The following is a 13943-nucleotide window of genomic DNA, read 5'->3' as shown; positions in this document are numbered from 1 at the left end:
ACCTGACAGTTCATACTGCAGTTGCATCGCATATATATCGGATTTATATCCACATACGAATGATGCCTGAATCGCATTTGAAAAAAATCGTAATTGTGCTGTTCACACTGCGATGAAAAAAATAAGATACAGGTCTCATATGAGACATATAATGATAGCCTGTGCTGGCACTAAAGTTCATGTTGTCAGTATTTGTCCAGTCATTTATATTCATGTATAGTCTATAAAGTTTATGGCCTGAAAAGTGATATTTTTTTGGTGGGGGCGGCGTGAAAACATTTCTGTCCGCTGGGAGGGCATGACAGAAAATAATCGAGAACTACTGCTCTAAACGAATCCACGAGGTCTAAAAGATTTGTCATGATATGTTGTTGTGTAAATAAGACAATGATATTGTTTAATAAAATATCAAGGTATAGACAAGGGCTGTCTTCAACTTAAGACTTTCATCGTCAAATCCGATTTATTAGATATTGTCCATAGTCGACTAATAGTCAAATGTTTTTTTTTGTTTATTTTAAGCACCCAACTAATGGAGATCCCAAACCGAGCCCATTTGCGACTTTTTCCACCTAAAAAAAAAGAACACTGGGATAAACAAATCAACATTGTAGGGATATAAAATGAAAGTGGCGTAACAGCCTTACACGTTTTAAACGATATTCAATGATGTTGGTGTTTGTCGTGTGATATGTGAGAAGCTGCTGACACCATTTGCACTTCACTTTCTGGAGTCATCTTTTACCTTTTCCCAATACATCCACACTTTGCATGATTTTTCGTAGCCATTATGAGCCAGTAAGTCCTCAGCTCCTTCGGATTGTGCCACTGAAGCAGGCGATTTTATTAATGCGTGGTAAGTAAATTTCTTTTCTTGAACATATGGTATTTTCATATGATTTGACTGCCAGATGTGTGAAATCAGACACCTCCGACTCATGGCCTGGTGGACTAGTCTAAGACACATATACAGGTAGACCTGTTCTATATGAAAAATATCCTTAAATGTTGTGATCCGGTGTTATATAGACATACAAAATTAAAAGTAACTTGACATTCTTTGGGGGTGGAGCGCCCCCCAGCATAGTGGTAGAGGAAACACTAATGACCTACAGTAACTGAAACGTTCACAACCAATGAATACCATTTTTTGTGGCCCGCCACCAATAGATTAGGCCTGTCCGCCCTTGCTCCTAAACACACCATAACGGGACTGTCTGTGAATGCAGCTTGTCGTTACAACTCCGTGCAGAAGGTGGCAGTGTGGATCGTAACTACGCATCTTAACGCACCTCATTTTTGTCTCTACCACATTTTTCCTGTCTCCCTCGTGTACATTTATCATTTTGGACTGAAGACCCATATACTGTATGCCTTCAGAAATGAAAATACCAGCATATACCAGCAGAGGTGTTTATGATCTTTTTTTCACCCCACCGACTCTTTAACTATCTTGACTCCAGCTTGTGTTGAACTGAAGAGGCCTGCAAGGGGGAAATAGTGTTTTTATGACTGAGCAGGTGCGCGTGTGTGTGTGTGTGTGTGTGTGTGTGTGTGTAGAGGTTTGTTCTGTGACAGTGTTGAAGGAGTCTATAGAGGTGAGCTAGAGTGTGACAGTGTCAAGCCAACTGTGCTGACAGTTGTAGATAGCTGTCGGCTGTCAGGACACGGAGAGCATCCGATCAATGTGTGTGTCCATTACAACTACAGATGCATCGCATTCCACCTACATCCATCTGTTAGCACAAGCGCTTAAAACATGTTTGTATCTTTCTGCTTTACTCTTAAGTCCTGTTCTTATGTGATCATATGCATGCCGTTGTTTTCCCTTAAGCATTTGGCATTTGATAAAGCCGAAACTGGAAATGACACTCAGTACTCACTCACACTCCCTAATCCATGCCTTCCTGGGGTACGCTCGATACCTACATTTGGGATTGTTTTTTTAGAGGCCTTCATAGTTGAAATAAGTACCTCCTATGTTGTGTATTGTTACCTGTCTCATACTAACTCGTTTTCTCTCGTTAGAACGCACAGAAAAGGGAAAGAAATATGTGTTCATGTTTCACATAAGGATTGTGAATGATGGGCAAATTCCAAAGAAAAGTGCCATTTTCCTTTTAAAGCATGAATGTGGTTGCGTGTGTGCATGGACGTTTTCCAGGCACCTACGTGTTTACAGCGCCATCTTGACATTTTGCGTTTGTTTGAAGCCATAGGACAGAACGCAGGTCCATAATAATGGAGTGCCTTTCTCTTCTTCCTCTCTTCTGTCTGCCCCTCACTCATTTTTGTGTTTGCCCCACAGCTGTTTTTGTTCAGCATGGTTTACTTTCCATCGAAAATCTTAGGTCAAAAACAGTCTTGTACCAATTTCATATGCACTCATCACAATGTGCGGGTGCTTTCATCTCCTGCTCTACTTTGGTGACAACACCTCAGACAAAGAGAACATGGCTTGTACAAAGAACAGAGTCTGATCTCATGACCAGCCCTGATTTTTTTTTTTTTTTTTACCTGGGTTACCTGTAGGGGTCAGTTTACAACTTCCCCAATCTTTGACCCTAAAGCACTGCTTCCCAAATAGCGGGACTTTCAGCATTACCCATGACATTTCTTCAAGGTTGGCAAATTTGGGTCTTTCATTCATGTTCCCTGGGGGGGGGGGGGCATGTGTGAAATGGTTTTAACAAATGTTGTTGTCATGATGTACATACAAACATTATTAGAGGTAACATTTATGTTTAAAAACATGTGCAATTTTCTTAGTAGTAACATGAACATCTGAAATATCAGTAATCCTACTTATGTGTTCCTTTGATGTTTTACAGGGACAGTACCGACCTTCAGACCTGCTCTGCCCAGAAACCTATGCCTGGGTGCCCATTGAGCAATGCCTTCCGCATCTGGAGAATTCCCGCTATGCTCGTTTCAACCAGAATCTTGATGAAGGTATGCCAACACAACAGTCTAATCTTTCACATGTTGGCATGTGAAGGTGTTGAGTGTTATCTCATCAGCTAGATCAGTACTGAAATGAACAGGATTTATTATTAGAGGTGTAGATAATTTTACAATAATCAGGAGAGGCAAGGGGAAGCAGTCTCTCTTTAGTGGTACATGAACAGAAAGCGAGGCACTGTAAAAGACTAGACTGACAAGAAAATAGAGGGTGAAATGTTAATTTATCAAAGTAGAGAGACACCTCAATATTTGCTTATAGTAAGGTCATACTTGGGATTTGGTCCATGCAGAGGTGGGCAGAACAATCCACTTTTTCCACTGTTCAAGTCGCCTGATTGTGCAATGATATTTATATTTGTAGGCATCGGTTACATCATTTGCAAATTGAGATTCAAGTAGACAATTCCTTTCCTTTTCAATTCCGTCTCTTATGTCCCTGCAGTGATCCTGTAGCCTGTGCATTAGTGTTGTGCAATGTGGTGTAAACAAAGAATAATAAGAGTTAAAAAGTAACTATAGGGGTGTTATTTCACGTCTACAGGGCTTTAATCATGTTAAAAAACATATTTAGAAAGTCAAACAGGCAACTACGAAAATATTCCCTTTATTAATATTGACTCCTACAGGACTTCGCTGAAAGTCCCTTATTGCGGTCGGGTCTTTAGCCAATTAAGCGCAATAAACTAGGGATGACTGTAGAATAATGAATGGAGAGGTAAGCTGGCCATTAACAATAATTTCAGTCATTAGTTGGCCAGATCAGGAGGTCAGACCTTTTCATGTCATTCATAGCCTTTAAACATCAGTAGGCACAAACACCGAGGATGTGTCGTGCTCGGAGTTTATACTCACTATGACAAGTGTATGTTTACGGTGCCTCCATTCCTCCATGGACTGTTGATCTTGGCCAGAGCTGGACGTTATTTCAGGCCTCGCTGTCCAAACTCACTGTCAATATGTTTCAGTACTGGCTGTCTGGATATTTAGCTCTCAAGCAACGTTGTTGCCAAGCTTGTGGGCTTGGGCAGCTGGTGTTGTGGAGGTTTTGGAGGTTTATCCAGAAAGCCGCCCAAAATGGCCTTCCATGTGTCATGACAGCATAGCTCACAGTTTAGGCTTATGTCCTGCCTAAGTGGTGGTTTAAAGACATGTAATTTTGTCATCTGAATTTCTGGCAAAAAGCATGTTAATTTCAACCCATACTTGACTCCAGGCCTCACACTGGGATGAATGACACGGGCTACTTATAGAGCTGTATTAATACATTTTTGAAAAGACATGAACCAATATTTAAATATCCATCCAAAGCACACCACATCGATCAGTTTGCTTACACTTGAAGTGCCCTAAGACCTCAACATGGCCTCTTATAAATGTCAATCCAATGTTTACTCATTCTGCACAACACATATGAACTATCTCACACATTCATTAACAATGTTTATTTCAGAGAGCGAGAGAGAATGCAGGGCCATTGTCCATCCCGCAGGATAAACACTTGCAAAATGTTTGTCTGAAGGGGTCAACCTCTGAAACTGAATTGTATCGAGCATGTGTCAACCCATAAACACAAAATGTGCGCCATGCACGAGCTATAACTTTCAAGATAAAACATGCTTACTTGCCTCTCTTTTGGCTCCACAGTGTCTGTGTCTTTTGGGTTTTTTTCCCAGTAGGTTATAGATGACATCTTCACAGCATAGGCTTACTGTACTTCTACCACCTGACTATATCCTTTCATTCATATTATAAAGTTTAATATACGCCTGCAGTATATACATGTTAATCGGCTAATCAAAATATTAGGAAAGAACTATCAGTGTAATGTAGTGCAGTTGTTACAACCACACTAGTAAGTAATTCTACACTCGTTTTATATGAATACCTCTGACAGTTTCATTTTAAGGCTTATTTTGAGAAGGCAGAATTATTAATACAGCTCTTGTTTTGCATCTCAGTAAATTGTACAAAATGGTGTACGTATAATCCTGATAATCTTTGCTCTTAAAGTAGAGGCACATGATTAGAATTTTCTGGCCGATCACTGATCTTGACACTGATTTTGTCCGATACCGTTTTTTTTTTTTTTTCATTTTTTTTATAACTGAAAGCAAACACCTCCAATGTTCCAATCTTATTTTAATGAAAAACATTGGACAATCCCTGTATAACAATACAAACTTGTTGTTTTAATTGGAAATGATGTAGCTTTTTCAAATAGAAATGAGAAGTTTATAAAACTTCTGATCAAACTACTAAATGATATCAGTTTCTTTAGTCTTTTTGTCTCACATTTTAAAAGCTTCTTACCAAAAATAAAGTGCACGTCAGTAGTTTGCTTTTACAAATACAAAGAAATCACAAGGTCTGTGGTAGTTAATAAAATAATAACCTACAGGACAAACTAATGGCTGGTCGTCCAATGTCATGAACTCCATAATTTTCCTCAAAGTCGCTCCGCTGCTCATAAGCGTGAACTGCGGGCCGCTGTTACAATAGGATTGTAATGTAAATGTTTTGAGTTTGCTTAAGTCGCAGAGGGAATGTTTTGAGTGTGACACCGTATCAGAAGAGAGCCGGGCTAGTGGTAATGTGGGTATATGTGTGTGTTGGTGAGGATTGTACCTGCTGCTAAGTTGTGAATAACGTTTAAGTGAGCAAATATCCAACTCTAGCCATCCACTCTTGATAGTGATGTACGTAACAGTCGAAAGTGAAACAGCCACTGACTGGCTCTTTGCCCCTCTAGCTTTAGCTTGCATTGCTATCTTCAAATCTTGAATGAGGTCTGTTGTATTGAACGTTTTGTTTGCTGCCCCACCACATCTTATTGCTGCCTCACGTAAATTACAGACTGCGATCCTTTGCTCTTTTTATTTTCCTGTGTAATACTGCCAGACTGATGACATGGCCATGACCCGAGTGGCTGTGATCCAAGATAGATAAGGTTGGTGGATAAAATCGGTTTCATATGTAAGGATCGGCCGATGGACGATACCCCAAAATTATGGAAATCAGCGCACCCCTAGTGGAAAGTAATTTTGTTCCACTGTGGAGATTTGAGAATCATGGATGTGAATCATGGACGCTCAGCAAGAATCTGGAGAAGAAAATAGCCACTTTCGAGATAAAACTTTTCCGCCGATTACTTGGAATTCATTGCCACGATCGCCGCACCAATGCATCGATGCTGGAAGAGATCAGGAGGAAAATCGGGGATTATGAACCGCTGCTGGACACAATGAAGAGAAGGAAGCTGCAGTGGTTCGGACATGTCAAGCGACGGCCAGGCACACAAGCGCACACGGTAATGCATGGTTGGGTGGATGGGCGGCGAGCTCAAGGAAGACCAAGGAGGAATTGGGTGGATGATGTGAGGATATGGGTGGAGAAGCCGGTGGAAATCTGCATGAGAATGGCCCGGATAAGGAAATCTGGAGAAGGACATCTCAGTGCCCCAACGGCAGAAATGCTACGGGTGTGACCTGACCCGACCTGTGGAGATTTATTAACCATTTAAAGCTTGTGGTAGTATCGCCTGCTGACACAAGGGCTTGAACCCTGCTCATTCAGTAAAAGTGCTGTCTCCTTCCTACACCGACATATTGGTCTTTTTCCTTTCATACATGAACCCTGCTTGGAATTGCAACACCCCGTCAAAGGAAGTGGACATATCCAAAGAAATACTCCATGGTCTGTCTTTACCCGCATCCGGTGTTCAGCAAGTGTTTGGAAGTTTGAGCTGGATGACAAGAGTGAGGAGCGTGGCGATGTGTCAAGGCCCCTCGCTCCGGCCCTGACCCTCTCACTCCCAGATCGACCCTCACCACTCCTCTTCCCCTCGACCCCTGAACCCGGATGTTTAAGTGCTGTGAACTCAAAGCAGTATGTCATTGAACATCCGATAGATAGAAGAGAAAGGCAGCCTGGAGTTACTCAAACTGAGGATGGGGCTTTATTAGTGGACAGAGGGAGAGCAGAAGCAAAGGGAAGTTGTTTATGTTTGCAGAGGATGTTTGGGTTGCTACAAGTGTGAGGAAGCGAAGGGCCTTGTGGCTGCACCAAGCTCTGTTCTGTATTAAAACCGAGGTTAATAGCCTGTCTTAAAGCTGCATGTGGCTACATACAATTAAAGTTTGTTCACAGAAAATGATCTGCACCCAGGAACTTACTACATACAATGTGTTACACACATTGTATGTAGTAAGTTCTAAGTAACTGTTGCAGTGGCTTGTCACTCTGATCAAGAAATGAGGAGGCAAACTGACATTATAGCTATTGAAAGGTGAAAATATGTTTTGGTCATTCCTTACCACACATATGTACATATTCCAAAATGCTCATTTCTTTCTTTTAACAAAGTTTTGCATCAAATATTCCTTGAAAGTGATTCATCATATTTTAGCATGTGGAAAACAGCACTTCCTGAGCCAGGCTAATAAATAAAGCATTAATCCATGGTGCCGTTTGAAACTCTCCGTTGAAATATTAAAATGACTTGAAGGGAGAAACTCAAGAATTATTAGTTTGCATGGTTTTTGCAAAGGGATTGAAAAGTGTGTCTAATATTTGAGCAGGTTTGACAGAGGTCAGTATGTAATGACAAGCCAAATGGGGTCAAAGCATCTCCAATATGGATGGCGCTATTTGGTACGGTTAATGTTCCAGATCTAAAAACATTTTCTCAAGCTGGCATCTGGCTGGCATTTTTTCTGCATCTATCGCTTGTTTCTATCTTCTATCTTCTTGTATTTACTGTCGCAATGTTTATCGCCAGTGCATAGATTGGATTGGTTAAATAGTATCACACAACTTAAAATCAAAAAATATATATTGACGATAGGTCCAAGTCCCTGTGTTTAGCTCACGACCAGTCCAGGGTGTACCCCCCCCTCTCGCCTGAAGTCAGCTGGGACAACCTCCAGCTTACCCGTGAGCCTAACAAGGACCAAGTGGTACAGAAAATGAATGGATGAATTGATGGAGGTACAGGTCCGAATTGGACGGCATCTGGGTCATGACTTAGACTGTTGTCTGCCAGTTATTATCCTTGTTCTATATGTGTGGGCCAGCATTCGTGCAGATATTGCTTTGACATCGCCTATACTTTCACACAAAATGATTCAACTCCATTGTAGTAGCTGTCTATTCGCTTCAGGGGTCACCACAGCAAGTCACTCGCATGATTTGTTTGCCTTAGTTTTTATGCCGGATACCCTTGCTGATGCAACAGTTCAATTTGGCCAGTCTTGGAGCCGCTCCGATGGTTGGGTGTTGGGGCACTGACCTTTAATCAAACTTGTGTCGGCTGCATGAAAGAGACCTGCATGTACCATTAGATAAACAGTGCTTTCAAGCCCATAGTAAATCACATGTATTTTTAACTTCATGACATTTGAAAAGAACAAGTTTAAAATATATAGTTTTAAAATATATAGTTTAAAATATAGTTAATATTAAGTTATTAGTTATTAATGTATTATTCATTATTGCAGTTACTGTTGAACTATTTGAATTATTTTTGTTGTTTTCTTTTGTAATCCATATAACTAATATACATTTTACAAATAAATAGAATTTAGAATGAGGATTGAATCATTTTGGGTGCAACTGTACTTTTGCTGAACTACTACAGTTGCTTCAGGCTGAAAGACCTGACCTTGATATCAGTGGTTTCTTCCAGTAGTATAATGTGCCTCGGAACAGTTTAAGATGTTTATTTGCCCTTCAATTTTCCCGGATCCTGCTTCAGTCAAATACCAGTGGGATACATAACGGCAAAGAAATGTTTTGCTGAAAACCAAGAGTGGATCGATGTCTGTGTCTCTGGCAAAACTGTAAAAATTCAAAACACTTTAGCTGTGGTTACTCTGTGGCGCATGGAACTCTGGAATGCTATTTAAAATGAGAAACAGGGACACCAGGATTGTTAGATTCTGTGCAAACAAGCACCTTAAAGACTGATTCGCTGCTTCTGCAGTATTACAGAATCAACAAGCCATTTTGGTTCAAGGGTCTGAAGATTTATTGTTAGGTATTTTGAGGAAAGGGTGGTGGCACAATCAGTACTGGGAATATGATTTGAAAGACATGAGAGCAATAGGAAAATGAAAATGAAGGAACAGACAGAATGTGGTAGTATCGTCTGCAAATAATACTAGCTTCATGTATAAGTTAAACAGTTTTGGCCCCAAGTATTGCAGATCTACTGTATATTCTCCTTGCTTCACATATTGCTTCCTATTTGCGAAGAAACACTGTAAAACCTCATTCTCTTGTAAACTACAGAAGTGACAACAAGCCAACTTTCACAAGCATAGCAAAGCGTTACTGCTGTGACTGGGACCCCAGCGAAGGGGGTCCTGAAAAGTATATGAAACCCTTGTGTACGGAATTCCTTACCATGGAAATGCAGTCAATGCATACAGAACTGAATTGACTCACATTGCATGTTTCAACCAAGATGCCAAGTGAACAGAGTTGACAAGATCTTAGCACAGAATGCACATGCCAGCTTGCATACACAACTTGTGGGTTTTAAAATGCATGTAGTACATACAGTTGGCACATGCAATTGTTTCCCTGCTGTGTGGTACCTCTTACTGGTCCTGCTGGCGTCAGCTGTGCGTACTTTGGCTGAGCTGTTCTCTCCAGGAGATGGAGATTTTAATGTAAAAGAGAAGGTCATCATTTTTCACCCTTTTTCCGACCACCTCTCCAGAGGACCACTCTTAGCTGAACATGCACTTTTGAGATTAGCTGTGTTTTCACAGGCCTAATAGATGCTGGCAGTGTATGACACAGGATCTAATGAGATGCTGAATTTGGCAAGCCGGTGGGGACCAAGGCCACATAAACAAGGCAGACTAACTAGGCCACTCATGCGCTGCCATGACTTCAGGTTTAATGCAGAATGTAGTTAGTGTTGTCGGGCAAAAATTGCTTTCTGCTCCTCCAACTGCTTCTCGGAATAATTAAGTAAGCTTGCCAAGGCACTCAGAGGTGAGTCAAAGGAGTGAGGGGAAACTTGAAGGGGAAGTTTGTGTTACACTGGATTTTGTCGTATGTGTTTACAGGAGATGCCCAGGTCCTGAAAGACGTGGGAAGAGTTCTGGTGCTACACAGACGGACCGTCATGCCCTACACAGTCTATTCCCGCAAGCGAAAAGGCTCCACTGACGAGACGGAGGTTCAGGAATACGCTACCTTAGTTGGCCAGAACTGTGCTGAAAGGATCTTGCTGTACCGAGCCTAAACTTGAAGAATCACACCACTGCAACCTTTTAAAAATCCACCTCCCAGCCAAAGTCGGTCACTTTAGCCTCATTTCCACCAAACAGTGCATTTTCATTTATATCGTACCAATTTTTTTCTGTTTTTTATTTTTATTTTTTTTAAATCGGTCTGCTGTTGGTGTACCTCCAGTAGTGGTACTGTGGAGCTAGGTACGCGCAGTTCAGTAACTGTTCTTGAATGCAACAGTGGGAATGGAACTTTAATCTTGGGTTCTAACAGCCAGTAGATGGATGTACTCCATTGTTGCTTCCTGTATACTGTGTTGTTTTTATTGCTGAATTCATTGGCCGTTTATATATTACGAGTGATTAGGGCCACATTGGGGGGGGGGAAATCTAAGATTTTCAGAATAAAGTTTAAAATTATGAGAATAAAATGGCAAATTTACGAGAAAAGCATTGCCTGAGACAGCTATGAAAAGGGGGGATTTAATTGACCCTTGGCCTTGGGCATGTGGAGGGGGGTGGGTTAAAGAAAGCAGTGAGAAGGGCTCGACATGCTAATCTGTTTGTGGTCAACTGCTCTGTTTTGCCGCCACGTTATAAATAAAAGCTTGCCTGACGCAAGAGGAAAGTTTCCTCAACTTTATTCTTCTAAATGTAAGCCTTTATTCTCGTAATATTATGACTTTTTTCCTCATAAATTTATGACTTTTTTAATAGTAATAGTACGACTTTTCTTGTAACTTTATGACTTTCTCTTAACGAAATCTCAGAATTTTTTTTCCCCAATTTGGCCCCAATACTCTGTCGTATATATACCGGTATGATGTTACGTTACTTTATGTAACACAGCTTGCGCCATCAACGATAGACGTTTCGACTATTAGGAGAACTACTAGTTATGTCATGAAATCCATTATGCCTCAGTTGCTTCGAAACTTGGCAACTATACTTTATAACCTTGTCCATACGAATGCCACATTGAAAGCCTACAAATCTGATCATGATCAAATAGATTTATCATGTCCGGTCATAATCTTGCCCAAACACACTGCAAGATCAAGCGTTCATGTTATAAAAATGAAGTGCACCATACTGCTTGGTGGAAACGTGGTTTTTCTGTCTGTTTCTTCTTTGTGACTGATCTTTCTGCTGCTTCTCTTTATATTCGCACTGTGCTAATCGCTTCTATCAATGCAACTCGCCCTCGCGTGACCCTGTCAATGTAGCCCTTCTCTCGCAGGCCGCCCTCATCTGTTCCTGTACGTCCTCATGTTTACTTTAATGTGAGACCTCACTGGGATCAGTCCCTTACATATCATTATGATCATTTGTATGCTAAAGTAGTGATAATGAAAATAGAGACACAGAAATTAGAACGTGTTTGGTGATGCTGGATTGCCAGAAAGATTGCGAGAAGGATTTTTGGAGATGTGTAAGCGTACTTTTAGTTACCAACATTGCATCCTTGAAGGTCTGTCTCATACTAAACCGCGTTGTTGTTGCATTTTTAACAGTCAAGCCTTGTGTTTATGTTCATAGATGTATGTGTTTTTCTTTTAATATCAATGTCATGTTCATTGGTTAACCAAATAAAGGGCTGTATATTGCCTGTCGGACAAGGGGACTTTGCTTTGTATCCAGTAGTCCAAAGGGCAGCACAGGGGCCGTTTGTGGCCTGCGGCTATTTTTTTATTTTTTTATTGGCCCGTGGCACATTTGAAAAATATAATTTGACAAAAAAAATGACTAAAAAATAACAAAGGTCACCATTTGATAAAAAAAAAAAACTAGTAATATGAGGACAAATGTCATTGTCATTTTTGTAGATTACAGTTGAAATATTAAAGACAAATTGTATTGTTTTTGTCTTAAGTTGTAATATGAGAAACAAACAAAATATGGTTGTAATTTTTGGGGAAAATTAGGTTGGGGAAAAAGTTACAATATGGCAATAAATTCAAAATATTATAAAAATAAATAATAAAAAAAACTAAAGAGCATTTGAAAAAAAATACCCATATCACAAAGTTAAAATGCATTTTTTTTCTTGAACTTCTTAGCATATCTACATGTGTTGCTTTCATTTTTCAGTACGTGGCCGTCTCTGGAAAAAGTTTGGACACCCCTGCAATAGATGTAATAACAGTCAATCAACTAATGTAGGTTTGTGAGAAATAAGGAAATAATTAACCTTCTTGTTGCCATACATGTATATTATAAGGGGAATGTTATACAAGGTTTTTATTGCTTTCTTTTTTTTTTTTTATTAAGGTGCATTCATGTTTTGTTCTGGAAGAACCCCCCTCTTTCTTTAAAATCAACCTGGCAAAAATATGTCCTTCGGAATTAGCACTGACGGACAAGCCAATTCTCCAGTAATTGGATCACGGATGTTGGCGAGTAGCCTTCGTTGGACTCACTGATACTCTGCCACATTAGGTATGCTTCCCACATGCTGTACACACATATACACGTGTTTCCACCCCTGCACACAACATTGCTTGTCTTTCACTGAATGCCAACAATCCCCCTTAATATTCATTTGAATGTTTGTAATTTACTTTTTTTTTTTTTTTTACCTGCCAAGTTTAAAGTCTCAACCATATGATTGTCTCACACACAAACACACACACGCACACTCCTGGCACCGTCATGACAAGTTAGTCTTGGTGGCCCCCACGTAGAAAGCCCAGTGTTAGTGCTGTGGTATACTTCCTATCAGAATAACTGACTCGGACAGCTCAGCTCATTTGTAATGAGTTCATAATGCCTCATGACACAGCATGGCAGGCCTTGGAGCATTGGACCTGATTGGGGTATACAGTAATCACTAAATATGAGGTCAGTATTGACCTTTAACTGCCAATGACCTGATTCCTTGCGGTGCTTTCCACATTACAAAAATTAAAAGGAAAAAGTGAAGTATGACCTTGTTATGTTTTATAGTGAAAATTGCAACTGAACAAAAACGAATTGGATGAATAACATTGGCATCACTTCAGTTCAAATGTCCCTTAGTAATGAAAATCAGACCGAAAATAGGTAGAAATTGTTGTTTTAAATTGCACCAGAAGAATTCTCCTCCTCATTTAAGAAGATAAACAAATGGCTAATGTGATGAATAGGGTGATCACCATATTTCTCGCATCAGAGAGACCTTTAACCATGCATGACTTTTCCTTCCTCTTTGGAAATAGGAAGCGGAGTAGACTGTGAGGTGTTTAGATCTTGGTTCATTCTAGAACATGCACACTTTCATGTAAAACGTCTGCTTTTAATGTGTTTACATGGACAGCTTGTTTAGTTTGTCCACCACCTCATGCCTCTAACCTGCTGTCTACGCCATTGTGATGCAGACATGTATAATTGGTGCATGTTTGCACTGCACCCAGATCAGCGGAAGCTCCCAGGCCAGAGGAAGTGCCAGCATCCTTTGTGAGCAAGGCCACCCTGGATTAAGCATATCTCACCCTAAATGCCCAGTCATTCTCTTGGGGATTATCTAAAGAGGAGTGGCGGGGGCGCCCGGTCACTCAAATTCAACACACCATCACCTGACTGCTCTCAAGTCAGACTCCAGTCACAATTTTGATGACCGGACTCGACGTGACAATATCATCAAAGACTTGCAACTCGACTTGGACTTTGACGTCAGTGATTTGGGACCTGATTTGGACTTGAGTCTGATGACTTGAAAATACATGAGGTTTTCACTGAGTGTGTTGAGCAATCCCCATT

General features: G+C 40.5%; 1 protein-coding gene across 5 annotated transcripts in view; it reads left to right on the top strand.

Annotated features, from left to right (window-relative positions):
• Nucleotides 1-12316, top strand: part of LOC129193639 (arginyl-tRNA--protein transferase 1) — a 44989-nt gene extending 32673 nt beyond the window's left edge. For 2 of the 5 annotated variants that reach the window (XM_054798028.1, XM_054798026.1), the window contains 2 exons: nt 2832-2952; nt 10041-12316. In XM_054798028.1, the coding sequence (XP_054654003.1) occupies nt 2832-2952; nt 10041-10219 (300 nt within the window). In that variant the 3' untranslated portion in view covers nt 10220-12316. The remainder of the gene's footprint in view (nt 1-2831; nt 2953-10040) is intronic. The other 3 variants (XM_054798024.1, XM_054798027.1, XM_054798025.1) reach the window with 3 other exon arrangements.
• The last annotated feature ends 1627 nt before the right edge of the window (nt 12317-13943 follow it).

This window comes from Dunckerocampus dactyliophorus, chromosome 14, assembly GCF_027744805.1.
Source record: "Dunckerocampus dactyliophorus isolate RoL2022-P2 chromosome 14, RoL_Ddac_1.1, whole genome shotgun sequence".
NCBI lineage: Eukaryota > Metazoa > Chordata > Actinopteri > Syngnathiformes > Syngnathidae > Dunckerocampus > Dunckerocampus dactyliophorus.
This window is presented reverse-complemented; position numbering and strand designations above follow the sequence as displayed.